Raw genomic sequence first — 15,057 nt, forward strand, 5'->3', positions numbered from 1 at the left:
TCTCTCTCTCTCTCTCTTTCTCTCTCTTGTTTTTCTCTCTCTCTCTCTCTCTCGTTTTTCTCTCTCTCTCTTGTTTTTCTCTTTCTCTCTCTCTCTCTCTCTCTCTATCTCTCTCTCTCTCTCTCTCTCTCTTGTTTTTCTCTCTCTCTCTCGTGTTTTTTTCTCTCTTCCCTTTGCAAAGGTGAATCAGCTTCTCACTCCACCATTTCTTGGTGGCTCATAAATATTATTGTTCCTACCCTTTCCTGTCAAGGCACACATTACTAGATTGCTTATTGGGCTTTTCAGCATCAGGCCACTATTTCCCGGATGTGCAAGACTGCCACCTGGTCTTCTGTTCATACATGCTCTAAATTCTACCAGATGAACTTACACCAGCTTTGGGTGTAAAATCACTAGGCAGCTCTTCGACCTGCAGATAATACCCCATTATTTTCTGATGTTTTTTTAGTGGGTCTGTTAGTGTTTTGTGTGTTGTGTTGCTCACCCTTCAGTTGGACTGTTTTTGAATATCCCAAATGTCTGACTCCTGTGTCCATCAATGAATGAAAAAGAAAAAAAGGATTTTTTAACTGTAAAATCCTTTTCTTGGAATTCATTGAGGGAAATGGGTCTTGCTTTTGACACTGCTTTGTTACAAAACGAGCATGCTGTGAGTGGGATAGGTTATACCGGGCTGGTCACTGTTTTTTTTGTTTGCCAATGTCCAAATCCTCCTTTAGGTGGCAGTATAACCCAACGGTCTCTGAATCCTCTATCCCTTATTAAATACCAAGAAAATTATTTTACAGTGAGTACAAATATATTATTATCTGGCCTTATGTGCTTTTTTTAAATTCTTTTGGTTTACTATAGTGAAGCAGCGGCTCATGCAGTAGCCACCTTAGCAGAAGCCACACTACAGGGAGGAGGTCAGATCGTTTTGTCAGGAGAAACTGCTGCAGCTGTTGGAGCTTTAACTGGTGTACAAGATGCCAATGGTAAGAGCAGTTTTAGCCTGCAGCTTTTTATTACTGCTGTCATATAGAACATTGCATAAGACATCTTTCTTTTCATTAATTAGATTCATGTGCTGAGTGTTTTAGGCTATTTATCAGTTATTCACTCTGTTACTGTCTGTGAAAGCAGTGTGGTTTCTCATAGCAACGTGCACTGGTAACCCTTTAAAAAAACTTATTGGCCCCTAAGGCTTGCCACAGTTTTGAGTCATTTCATAAAAACTTTGTGATCAGAGATACTGAACTTCACATGTTAGATGTAGTGTCTTTCCAATTTTATTCAGATATATAACTCAGCTGACTAAATGTGATGGCAAGCTTTCCTCCCCATTCTCCTGTTTTTTTATATATCACCCCCAAAGGCATAATGTCATATATCACCTGTGCAAAAACAGGATGCTCATATCTCAAACAAAACATTTAAGGGTCTCAGTCATAACAGACAGGGTACATTGTACTGTATTTTCCTTTAGCCCGGAACCTCAAAAGGTCAGGTCATCTCCATATAGCAATTTTTTTCTGTCCATTTGAGAGATTGTAGTTTAATCACACAATGTCAAGACCTCCAGATTTCCATTTTAGTGAGAAGTGCCAAAAATATATAAAATTCAAATCAATACAGAATATTTGTGTGTGCCACGAGCACACAGCCGTACAATCAATTGTAAAGTACTTGCCCACATCTACTTCGCTCTTAGAGGTCTGTGCATAACAAATTTGCATAACTTGTATGCACAGCAAAACAGCATATATATTCATTATGCACATTTACCAGCTGTTGGGAAAATAAGGCAAAAACAAATGTTCTTGGTGTAGCGCCTCCTCTTCTGGTCCGTTGTTGTTGTTTAATAGGTTTATTATGTAAAGAACAGAATGAATCGGGAAAATACTGCCTTATGACTACAAGATGGCGCTGTTGTTTATGACTAAACCTATTGAAGGACATTCAACCAGAAGAGAAATTACACCAAGAACTTTCGTTTACCCTATTCTTACAACCGCTGGTTAAGCCACACAGTACCTGCAGTTTCACTGGACAAATGAGCTATGCAATTTTTTTTATAAATAGACCCCTTAAGCTAACGTCAATTTGAATCCTACCCTCACCTGAACCTTGCTGTGTTTATAGGAAACATTTAGAAATGTGTGCTTAAGCAGTACCCTGAAAAACCCTTTGTCTTGAATTCCTCCTGAAATGTAGCAGTGCACTTTCTGGTATGTGAGGGTGCCTAGGCACTCCTGTGCCTCCAGCTCATAGCTATAACTCTGTAGTGGGAGATCTACAGCACTGCAGCCTTTAAATCCTAGTCTCAAGAGATTGAATGCGATTTGGTAATGTCACTACTGCTATTCATTGTTCTTGCTGGAGGCCCCAACATATGGAAACAAAACCCTGCCTCTACCAAGATGACCAATTTAAAAATGTAATTCCTAACCTTAAACATCTTCCAAATACTAAAGTAACCCCTATGAAGAATATTTGTGACTTTCAGCCTCCCATGTGACCGTTTTGACAAATTAATCCACTATTTTTGCTGATAGGAAATGAATAGCTAATCATGAGGTTTTTTTTAATCTAAGTTCAGTTTAGAATGTCAATACTCTTAAATATGAAATTTAAAAGCTAATTCTTGCTATTCTGATTCATTAACATTGGGATCAGTAACCAAACCAAAACACTAGTAAAAGTATCTACTGTCATAAAGATGAAAGCATTCTGTCAAAACTAATTGCATAAATGTTTTGTCTAACAAAGAACTAGATCAGCTCTGCTAATGATTTGTCCTTCTCTGCCCATCAACCCACACTAAATATAGTTCACAAAGCAGATCAGTGCACAGCACTCTGCTGTCTGTGTGTGATGCCACAATAAAATGGAAACAAGGTCTAGAATAAAGCCGGCATATTACATGGCACGTATCGGGGTCTGTAAAGCTATAGCATAGAAGGCTGCGATAGGTGTGGCTCAGAACTACCCCAGAAGAACCATTAGCTGAGTAGATCTTTTTTTATTATGGCATAAGGTAACTGAACCACCCATTTTATGGATGAAGCATACTTTTTTCTGTGCTGTTTGCGTTTGAAATTAATATGCTATAGAACATGTCAATGACTTGTGTACACTGGGTGTTACTTGGCTAAGAGCAAATGTTCTAAATCTTAAAAATGGTCTCCAAGCAAATGTGAAAAACATCTATTTAGTTTTATTTAATCCTCTTTTTAAAAAGAAATTTCACCTTTTCGAAAAAAATAAACACTTCTTCATAAAAGAAAAAAATATTAGTATTTATATTGGAGCCAGTATAGCATTGCAACTGCAATCAGTAGATCACGGGTGTAATGCTCTGGCTCCTGCAGACTCTTTCTTCCGTCCATGTCATTACCTTGGTACAAACTTTCAGAAACATGGACCTGGGGAAAAAATTAATAGACAATTGTATTCCATTGAGAACGGTAAGTCCATGGTAGTTTTCCCATTCATAGATCTGTCAAAGGATCTGTGAATGGGTGGCATGACTGTGTGAACAGAGCCACACACAGCTGCACCAAATTCAAACATCCACACCAGTCTGTGGGGAGAAAAACCCTGTGATTCAGGTAAGGGTAGGGGGATTGTGATCGAACCATATTTCTTTTTTTTATTATTCCAGGTATTTATATAGCGCTGAAAATTTTACACATCGCTTTACATAGTTGCACATTCACATCAGTCCCTGCCCTCAAGGAGCTTATAAATCTAAGGTCCCTATCTCACATGCGTACATGCGAAGGCCAATACATAGATAGGGGCCAATTAACCTTCCAGCATGTCTTTGGCATTATTACACCCTGAATATTGTCAGAAACTTAAAGATAGCCTATAAATGTGATGTTAATGTCGGGGTATGATGGTTTCAGCTTTTAGCATTGGGTTAATGTCAAACAGGCACTCGGAGGTAGATAAAACACTGACTGCTGTGCCGTTCCAGTATACAAAATTATAAGGAAAGGGTTTTCCCCAAGAACAGATTGCTTTAGCTTGGCAGAATAGATGGAAAGCTACTTTCAAGCTTTTTAATGAAGTGTATTTTTTGTTTATTTTTTTTAATCAAAATGAGAGCAGAGTATGATGCAAGGCCACTGGCATTTAAGTGATCTTTGCATCTACAATGCCTCAGCTAACAACTGCTGAAGTGCATTCATTAGTTTTCAATTCACTTTCTATATCCATGTGGAGCTCATTCATTATCAAATGCTGGAGCCTTCACTTTTCAAGGCTCTGGCATTTGACAGTTAAATGACAGGATATGGAGCTTAGTTCCAGGAAGGGGTGGGCCATAGAGTCAACTTGAAGTCCTGTGTAAAGCCTGGCCCTGGATATCAAGTGGCCCTACAAGGGCAAAACACCTGGCTTTTATATCAACACATGTTATAAGATCCCTGCAACTTGGCAACATTATTTGACTTAAGACACTTAAAGTGATCAAATGCATAATGCATTGTGCACTGAGTCTTGTAGCTTCTTTGCATTTTTTTTTTCCAGTGAGCAAAAGATTTGGAATGCAGTTTTCTTTCTACATTTTGAAACTTGATGGGTACTTTTGGGCACTATGTCTGATAATAGCAAAAAAGGTTGTCATAGCTTTTAACATATGTATGCTAAAAGCACCTGTCCAGCATCTGCCTTGATCTGACTCTTTTGTATACATATATTGAGATTATACTATATGCGGCAAGTTTATAGTGCTGGTATCCTGTTTTGTAATTTGGTTTTCTAAGCTTAGATTGATGCACATTCATATTGTTTAACTGTTATGGCCATTTTCATTGTTTCATGCATGTTACCTTTTTAGGTGTCTCAGTTGTTTCATAGGTTGATTGCAGCCTTTGTATTTCCCAGTATAGACTTCGCTAGTACTAGATTTTTTTTTTTTTATGTCCTTGTGGAATGCCCTTCTAAACTCTCAAGGATTGCACTTCTTAAGCGACGCTTTTGACAGGTGGCTTTGAAACATACACCTTTTAAAAGTCACTGGGGATTTCATATTACCAGCTGTCGGTGTTATTTGCATTACCCTATTATGCCTATAGATATGGTGCCTTCCTATTCATGTGCATCAAATTAGCGGAGGGTGTACTGGAGGCACGAGAATGCTTAAAAATAGCAGATTTTACAGGGAATTAGCAGAATGAGGCTTTAAATCCCCCACCCAATTTGCCAGAGGATAGGTGATTAGTTTACATTTCTTGCAGACACTAAATAAGCAGTTAGGAAAATAAGACGACTTGGCCTACATAGTCTACAAGATTCGGAAGAAAATCTGTAAAATAGACAATCCCCTTCCCCAGACATGGGAACATCATATGTCTGTAAGCAATTAATAGATAGCAGCTATCATAGAAGAAAAGTAATATGATATGAAAGGGAAGTTGGCAGCGATCCCAGAGGACTGCTCCCTTGTCGTACAGAATCCTGCACAGTTGAGTTCTTTCTGCTCAGGTAAAGAATAAACCAGATATTAAGGGAGTTTTGATCGCGAGATTTCTTTTGCACATGAAGTGCTTGATTTTATTTGCATCTACAGAAGACGTTTTAGATAGGCCACATACAATAATTTATAATCATTGACATTATTTTAAATCCCAGTTTCCTCATTATTTTACATGTATTAGGCCCCCTGCCCACCCCACTCCCCGCAGCTGAAATGTCAAGAAATGACTGCATTCGCTGCTGAAATGACCTACCGGCAGTTACGGCTGTATTGTCATATTATAAGCCCTATAGGTGTTTTGTGCTCACTTTACCATTGTAAGACCATAAGAGATTTTATTTAAAAAAACTGTGACTTGTGATCCATTCATCAATCTTTTATGACCTTTAAGCGGACCTTTACAGTCAAAAATCAAATTCTATCAATGCACCCCTCTATGTATGATGATTAATAACACAGGCATGTCCGGTGTAAAATGCTGTGATTTTGAAATACTTACACTTGCAGAGCATTCACTTCCTGCTTTGAAAGGGCAAAAAGACTTCAGTTTGCCAAAGCAATGCACTCTGGGATTGCCTTGTCATCAGCAGAGCACTGCTGGGAAATCTTATCTGTAATCTCAGGAGATCTCATGAAAAGGCATTTTTCTCCCCTGAAATGATGTGCATGGTCACATGTACTAGTCACATGTTCCAGGAAGTAATAGGATATCTAGTATTCTGCACTTGGTAAACATGGCCACTGTCAGGAGACTGGGAAAGAAAATAGAAATAAGGTATGCAAAGCCGGCAATTATCTAGAAGTATGTGTTTGTAGATTGCCATTACTAAACATTTCTAAAGGTGTGTTTTTGTTTTTATTTTAAAGATATGGGTAAAGGTCTGCTTTAAGAGAGTACTTCCCTGGTCAATATTAGGTAAAACACAACTGCAGATAAACTGCTAAAAAAGCTCTTAACTTTTTTTCAATCCTGACACCCTTTAAATGGTATGCAAAATCTCAAGACACCCCAGTCTAGGAAGTAAAAAGATAGGGGACTGGTATGGATTTTAAAAGAAACCCACACAAAGGTGGGTTTCGCTTTTCACATCATAGTTACCCCCTTAAAATCAGAGCTCCCCCCTTTTCACATCAGAATGCCTACCCCTCCTCACATCTTCAGAGTCCCCTCCATGTCAGAGCCTCTATTTTCACATCAGAATACCAGTCCCTCCCCCTTTCACATCAGAGTCCCTCAACGCCCTCCCCCCTTTAACATCAGGAGCCTCTCTTCATTTCAGAAGGCCAGCCTTTAAAATCAGGAGCCCCCCCCCCCTTCATGTCTGAGTTCTACCTTACAGAGTCCACCTTAGCGTGACTGAGGCACCATGACAGAGGGTGGGAGGCGAAGCAGGTGTGGATGCAGAAAAACTTGCATCCTCTTCTGAATGCTGGGAGAGGTCCTGGATGCCACCCGCCCTGGATTAGAATCATGCACATGATTGCTGCAGCACAACTGATGGGCCTATTGTGCGGCTTCTTCCTCTCCCAGTCTAAGCTCTGCCTTACAGGGACTGCAAGTTGTATATATCAAATTAAGGGACTTACACTACTTCTGTTTTTTTTTTTTTATATATATATAAAATCTAGTTAATGAATACAGAGCTGCATTAATGTATTTTTGTCTGCCTGGAGTTCATCTTTAAAGACAATTTTGCAATTTATACAGCTATGCATTAATGTAAACCCAGAGAGGTGAGACATGTTTATTTTCTGGCCCAGCAAATATGCTTTCTGTGTTTCCTCTCTGTCTCCAGTGTATGCGTAAAAAGAAAAAAATGAATCCACAACATGACCTTTGTTCAGGAGGTAATCGAGCTTTCTGGCTGTGCAGCGTGGCAGTAGTGTATAACAAACAATATTGGCTCCACACAATTCCATATAGTTTGGTGGAAATCAATGAACATTATTTTGCTTTTGTCTAAGTTTAATTAGAGACGTGTAGTCTATGTGCTGTATTAGTCATTGCAGTGGTTTGTTAGATGATGGATACAGGGTTGGAGGAAGTGGATAGGCAATAACATGGGTTCCTTTATCAAAGTGGTACATTGTCTGAGACCTAAACTATGACATTAATAATAGGATACTAAGGTTTGGGTGTGAAGTCATCTTCTGTGCTGTGAAGGGTTTGGGTATCAATTTGTGACACCTCAGCAAGCAAAACAAACAAACTTTGCTACATCCGTCAGCTATACATTTAGAAGTGATGATTTTGGCAGTATAGTTGTTTAATGCAATGATAACTCTTCCATGTCTGATATTTCTAGATCATCTATAAAACAATTTGTTACAATGCAGATTGTAGTGAAATGCTTTATTTGCAGATTATTGGCCTTTGAATATAACACATCTATGGGCTGCACCTCTATGTATGATTTTCTGAGGTAATGTTGAAATATTCAAGGCCAACGGAAATGTGTACATTTTCGAGTTCGCCCAGATGTATAGACTGTGCAGTTTACAATAGGTTAATCTGCCAATGGGATTGTATTTTTGCAGCGTGACTTGCGGTCTTGTGAAATGGGTGTGGAGCAGGCCCTGATCTGCCTGTCCTCCTCCCAGTATACCGCAGTGCGGAGTGGATGGAGCAAGCCTCTGTCCTGATTCCCCTCTCCTCCTCATGACCTTCCCAGCCCCTGACAGCTTGCTGTGCTGTAAAGCAGCTCATGTGACTGCAGTAATCCAGAGCCAGCAAACAGCTGTGCAGGAACATAGCCGGATGAATCAAGCCTATTGTTCCGCACTGCAGACCTGTCCCAGGCAGTGCTTGTTATGCAGTATATAGTAACACGGTGCCTTGCTGGATTGTTGCTGGTAGAGGGAGGGTTGTGTGTAATGGTTGCTGATCAATTGTTACTACTGCTGGAACCGTGCCCAGGGTACAGTAGGGATTTCATTTTTACTCATCTCGAATGGCTCAGAAGGACCTGCAATAGCTGCAGACATATTGCAAATGGAAGAAAAAAAAATCTGATGTACGTGTGTGTACACAAACACGCAAATTAATGCAGCCATGTATTCATTACTAAATCATTAAATTTATTTTTTTAAAGCAAACATTGACTTGGTATTGACCTCTTGCAATCCCTGTACAGAAGAGGTAGAAGCACAACAAAACAATCAGTTGTGCTACAGCGCTCATTGGTTAACAAGGTGCTAAAAGACAGCGATAAAGGGATAAGTAGCTGTGCACTACTTCTCCTTTCACTGTACAGTCACAGGCTAAAGAAGAGACACGACCTCTAAGTGTAATGGAGGAAAATCATGTCTCCTACCGTGCTGGACAGCATGTGTTGCAGAGCTGTGTACGTTTCAAAACTGGATGGACAGAAATGCAAATTATTTGCATATATATATATATATATATAGCTTTATATAATTTAGCTTTAAACTTGAAATGTTTTTATTTTATTGGTTATTTCCTTACAATACCTAATAAAATAACTAGGGATGCACCGATACTAGTATCGGTATCCGTGCAGATATCGAGTATTTGGGCGAGTACTCGTACTCTCCCAAATGCTTTGATACTTACCCCGGTACTGGAACTTCCAGTCGGAGCGAGATTTCCTGTGAGCGGCAGTGCCAAGAGGCAACATTTAGCCGGCTTACCAGCCAATCAGGAAGCCATGTGGCGGCTTCCTGATTAGCTGGGAAGCTGGCCCCATGCTGTTTGGCTGGATCAATGCTGATTGACCGGGAAGCTGGCTTCCCAGCCAATCAGCATTGAATCTGCCAAACAGCATGGAGCCAGCTTCCCGGCCAATCAGGAAGTTAGGCCACCCGGCTTCCTGATTGGCAGGGAAGCTGGCTTACCAGCCAATCGGCACGGAGCCGGCTTTCCGGCCAATCTCCATGGTTGGGAAGCTGGCTCCATGCTCCTGGAAGTTCCGGTATTAGCTATCGGTACTTTTATACTCGATACCAAAAAACTGGTATCGGTGCATCCTTAAAAAGAACTATTAGGACCTGCTCAATTTGAATTGCCCCAGATTGGCACGTTTACTTCTGACAGAAATATAGGAATTACCATGACCATTGCGGCTTTGTTTTTTTATAGATACTTGCTCTAAGGAATACTTTTCCTCTCTTCACGTCTTGGGGGAGTTACCAGACCTGAAACAAACAGGCGCATTTCAGATGCTCGGATATCCAAGTTAACATGATTAAATCAGTTAACAAACCATGGATAAGAATGACAGCTTGTACTGTCCAAAACAAATCAGCAGTGGAAATTTCTAGATTTCGGCCCTGGAAACGTGTCACAAACCAGGGCAATTCGTCCGAAGCATGTGATGAAAATATACATAAACAGAAAGTGCCTTCAGTGTAACCCTCATTGCAGAACATTCATTAGGGACTAGTAAAAGAAACCGCAGCACGGGGACACAGGCATTCAACACTCCTGGAAGTGTTGAATGCTGAAGACTTTGCCAGAGGCTGTACTGGTTGAAGAGAGCAGAATTTGGACTTTCCACCTGCCAGAGAGGTAAATATTCAGTTGTCTGGAGCAGGAGCAATGCATTGGATTTTTTTGTGGAAAGCAATAGTTTCTTTTCAGAGTCAAAGCGCAACAAACAAATCTTTCCATTTTTAGAAGATGGTGGGAAGTTATGTCATCCAGTATTTTGTTGTGTCTCTTGGGGGACCCCAACTGTAAGATTTCTGGAAGAGGATTATCAATTCTGTCACATATCAAAGCAGTTCTAAACAAGCAGAGATGTATCAAATAGGTACAGCATGAGAATAAATTCCTTCCTCAGCTGCTCTGAAGTAGCACTGTAACAAAACAAGAAAACCTGACCCCAACCACTTCTGAACTATGAGTCTGTTTAGAGGGAAAAATCTGTTGCATCTTTAGTAATAAATCTGTTTCAAAACTTTGTCACACTTGGCTGCCCAGGAATACAGACACACAGACAGGCCAGGCAGATACTTTTCTGAAGAAGAGTCAGCCTGATTTGCAACTAATTATGTCACTTATTTGCTTGATAAATGTTCCCCGTGTGTTTTAAGTTCCTGGATTTGCACAGTTGTCACTGTCTCTTGGATTTTCTTTTTGTTTTATATTAAGGAGGATGCAACAGGAGGGCTGGAAACAACAATTTTTTTACTTTTTTTTTGACGGAGAAATGAGGGTTAAAGATGGGCCGGAACAAACCTATCTGGCCACAGGAGTAACCATAAGAAATAAGAAGGTGAATTGGCCTACCTGTAACTGAAATATGACTTAAAGTACAACTTAAGACTCTTATATTGTAGTCTAAACAAGTACCAAATCCAGTTTCTGTGCCTCCTAAAGTAAGAATAAACTTCCCTTACCCTCCCTGACTGAGTCAAATCTTCCTTCATTTGTGTCTCACATGCTCCCCCTCCCAGACACTGCAGCTCACAGTGGGAGGGTTTTTAGCAACAGAGATGGTGCTGTCAGTCCAGAAAGCAGAGGGCAGGACTAGCTGTGGCCATGTGTTGATTTATAAGCTACAGACTTGTGAATCAGCAGTGACCATGCTGATAACTACTCTCCAACATTTTTTTATTTATCTGTAGTGCAAGCAGGGACAACCTACATGAGCGGCAACTCTGCTCTTAATTTCAGGAACAGTACAGCAGTGTTACCACACTATCGTATGACGCTACATTAGGTGGACTTCAATGGCAGCCTGAACAAATATTTATGAGACTGCAGGGGGACTATGAGAAAACTGTTAGTGCAGATGTAGTTACATGCCTTGGCATATATACTTTTGTATGTTTTGAAGCACATTGAAGGGCTTATGCACGCATGTGCAAATACAGGCATATTGGCATACAGTGTACGCCTGTTTTTGCTGTGCCTAGGGGCTCCAGGTATCTATGAACAAAAAACACTATGTGGGTATACTCGTGTAAATGCTGGTACCTGCATTTACTGGGGCACAGCCGTACGTTCCCAAGCGCTAAACACAAATACATTCCTATGGACAGAAAAACACAGCAGGTGGCGCTCCCTGATGCTGCAAATACATGAGTGTCTTTTACTCTATGTCCATATGCATGCATTTGTGTGCATGATTCCTAAAGCTGAATGAGTGAGCAGACAAATAACCATTTGTTTTCAAGGGCCTTATTTTGATGTTTCAGCCCCATAAATGTCATGTAATACTTATTTGTTTTTGGTTGTGTTGCTAGACCAGGTAACTTTTTAGATTTGTCCCCTTTTATACACATTTTAAGGATCAATGCTACATACAAAGTAGACTCACTCCATCGAGCCTTATACTGCTTCATATTCAGTCAGCCAGTGTGTGCTTGAGCACTTTCATGTCTTGTATTTAAAAACACTTTGCACATTCCTACGGTGGAACAATGACAGCCTACAGGGCAGCAATGCCTTGTATTAAAGCTCAGTGGACAGACAGTGGAGCGATTAAGCCCTTGACAAGTATTAATCAGGTTTCTGATTGTCCCGACACAGCATCTGGTCAGACGTGGGGCTTTGATTAGGCTAATCTAGTCTGCACATGTCCATAATCCAAAGTGGGGGATTAAGACCCTTTCAGTTTTATTAAAAGACGGTCACGTCTCTCCAACACACACTGAATCTCGCCCCCAGTGTCATCAATATCATAAGGTACTGCAATAATCTGTGGTGTACACAATATGAATCTTTATTCTGCAGTGTCATGTTATTCTAAAGAGCTTTTCACTCATAAACTTTAACAGCCACTATGGCATATAACTTTGCACTGTTCTTCGTTTTTAATTCACAATTTTAAAATTGTGAATTCTTCCAAACCAAACTATTAGTGTCACTTTTTTTTAATCTCTGCATAAGCAATATAAAAATCTATATTAACTTGTTAGATGATGAGATGTATGTTCTTCATATTCCCCATTGCAACTTAAAGATATACAGGGTACCAGCTTGTCAGACTATAAAGAGGGGAAAGGTTATTCAAATATTCTGTAAGCTTTTTAAGTTATTACATCCATACATACATGTATGTAAATAATGTTATCAGTATCTGTTAATATTTAAAGCTACTCCTACGAACAGATAGAAAAATCCCCTACCACTGCAGTGGCTGGTAAATTCTTACTTGGGTTTACTGTGCCAGGGAATGGTTAATGCCTCTCGTTAAAGGAAACCAATACTGACAACAACAACAAAAAATACTAGTTGCTTGTCTCTGGCTTTATTATGACGTTAGAATGCCTCATTTGGTGTACTTCTTCCAGGTCAGTAACTAAAAAAAACAAATTGATGCCAGGTCAACTTCGCAGCCAGGCATTTCCATAAAGACATGTCAGTTATGACCGTCTTCATTTTTCTCTCGCACAGGCTTCTTTAAGGCCCTACTATCTGACTACTACTCTAATATGGCTGTGCCTATGATGAGTGTCATTTTTATGTTTTTTTTTCACTTATGAAAAATGCCCTATATATAAAAATGCCAAGTTAATTCACAACACAGGGAATGTGCTTTTCTTAATATTCTAATGCCTAAAATAAGAATTTGTCAAGTACCAATAGCTAAGCTGATTTGTCAGCCTTTCAATGGTATGTAAACCCAAGAACAAAAATGTAATATATTGTAGTATTGGCTTTCTTTCCAGGATTTTTTCCTGGTGACCCTGATAACACACTTCCTGTTCGAAAATCACTTTACTGCCTCCCGTGGAGAAGCAACGCTGGTACCATAGGACAGGAAATGTGTGATGCAAACTACAGAATACCTAACCCCTCCCCCATGTTATGGAGATGTTCTGTAGTCATAAGCTTGTGCGTTCCAGAGCGGTAGCTGCTGAGAAACTTCCCCTTGCGTTTTGGGGCGGGAGGGGGCGTTGAATTCAAGGGGGTATTGAATTCAATGGCACTACTTCCACGCCCCCCGTCCGCAGTGCGATCGGACTCCCGGCAAAAAAAGGGCTTGCCCTATTTTTTGCATTTGCAGTGGAACGGAACGCTGGCAAAGTTTTGCCAGTCGTTCGATCGCACTGGGGGTGTGGAAGCTGTGCCATTGAATTCAATGCACCGCCCCGCCCCCTCCCGCACCAAAACACGTGGGGAAGTTTCTCAGCGATCGCGGTGCGTTCCACCAGCTACCGCTCTGGAACACACCCGCTTTCGGTGTGAACAAGCCCTAAATGACCTGGGCCATGAAATAACAGAGCATAGAAAGTTACAAGCACACCAAATTTCTGGCAGGGTTAACTGGTATTTTGCTGTACATGCAGCATTTAAAAAAAGACAAATCTCAGAAAAATATGCATGTATAGGAGAAATGTGCTGAATGTGTTTTGTCTGACACGCAAATACATACTTTTGTTCTCACACTCTGTATTATAACCCTGCCTTCTATCTCCACAACTCTGTGAAGAAGAAAGTGGCAGAGTCTGGGGAAGGTTCATTGCTGTAATCAAGTTATTGTATAATATTTGGTTTTTGAAGGCTGGTTTTTGGGTTTCAGTGATGTTTCCTTTCCTGTAATTTTATTTAATCAGTACTAACATTTTTCTGTCTCTTTCCAGGTCTAGTTCAAATCCCTGTCAGCATGTATCAGACGGTGGTGACCAGCCTGACGCAGGGTAATGGACCCGTCCAAGTTGCCATGGCTCCTGTAACGGCAAGGATATCTGACTCTACAGTCACAGTGGATGGGCAAGCAGTGGAAGTTGTTACTTTGGAGCAATGACTGTTACAAATGGGAAACGTGTGATGTGATTTCCTGTCCCGCTCATCTCCCCAGTGTTTTGAGCAGGAGTGTCTATAGGCATCCTCTGTTGCTTGGAGACCTGTGCCGCTGAAGGGATCCCCTGTGAACAAGACTTATTGCCAAGCCTTTATCTCAAAGTATGTTTTCACCCATACACTGGTCTTATTTTCCCTTAAGCGTTTAATTTATTTCAATAAACCAGTGTCGGTTGCATCAGTCAGCTTTTTATAACCCCTTCAAGACTCAGCGGGACATACAACGTACTGTGGAAAACATAACTGATAATGTTTCATTTGACGAACATCTTCTTACCATCAAAGATGATACAACATGATGGACACCTTTAGGAGCAAAGACTCTTGTGGTTTTATTCTGCTTTTGAACTAAAAGTTAATTTTGAGAACCACGTCATACACAATAGCAGTCAAGGCCTAGTCACATTGCTTAAATTTTAAAAAGTAATACAATCATTTTGTCCTCTTTAGGACAGTGAAATGTCTATAAATGAAGTAACCAGTAAGCGTTTGTAATGCTGTCACCATGTTTTGCTAACTGCTGGAATTTGTAGATTAACAAAAGAAAGTCATCACCTGTTTGCCAGAGCTTAGGTAAAAGAATATTCCGCTAATAAAAGGTCATAATTGTCTACCTACAGTAATGCTTGCTCCGTATAAATTTCACTGAAATTGTGCAGTGGGGCACGTACTCACATTTGTCAGTGTTCTATATATGAAAATATATGGTGGGGCTCAGGCAACGGTCCGGTAATGTCTTTCTACTGTTCTCTTATTTTACTGCAGATAATTATACTTGATTTGGATATCTTTGTTCTGTAGACTTGAAAATGTA

General features: G+C 40.3%; 1 protein-coding gene across 1 annotated transcript in view; it reads left to right on the forward strand.

The window, feature by feature from the left end:
- Window positions 1–14,611, forward strand: part of NRF1 (nuclear respiratory factor 1) — a 47,895-nt gene extending 33,284 nt beyond the window's left edge. Inside the window, exons 10-11 of the mRNA XM_018565842.1 lie at window positions 856–980; window positions 14,024–14,611. Of these exons, the coding sequence (XP_018421344.1) occupies window positions 856–980; window positions 14,024–14,187 (289 nt within the window). The 3' untranslated portion in view covers window positions 14,188–14,611. The remainder of the gene's footprint in view (window positions 1–855; window positions 981–14,023) is intronic.
- The last annotated feature ends 446 nt before the right edge of the window (window positions 14,612–15,057 follow it).

This window comes from Nanorana parkeri, unplaced genomic scaffold (genome assembly GCF_000935625.1).
Source record: "Nanorana parkeri isolate BGI_ZX_2015 unplaced genomic scaffold, ASM93562v1 scaffold26, whole genome shotgun sequence".
In the NCBI taxonomy this organism is placed as follows: Eukaryota; Metazoa; Chordata; class Amphibia; order Anura; family Dicroglossidae; genus Nanorana; species Nanorana parkeri.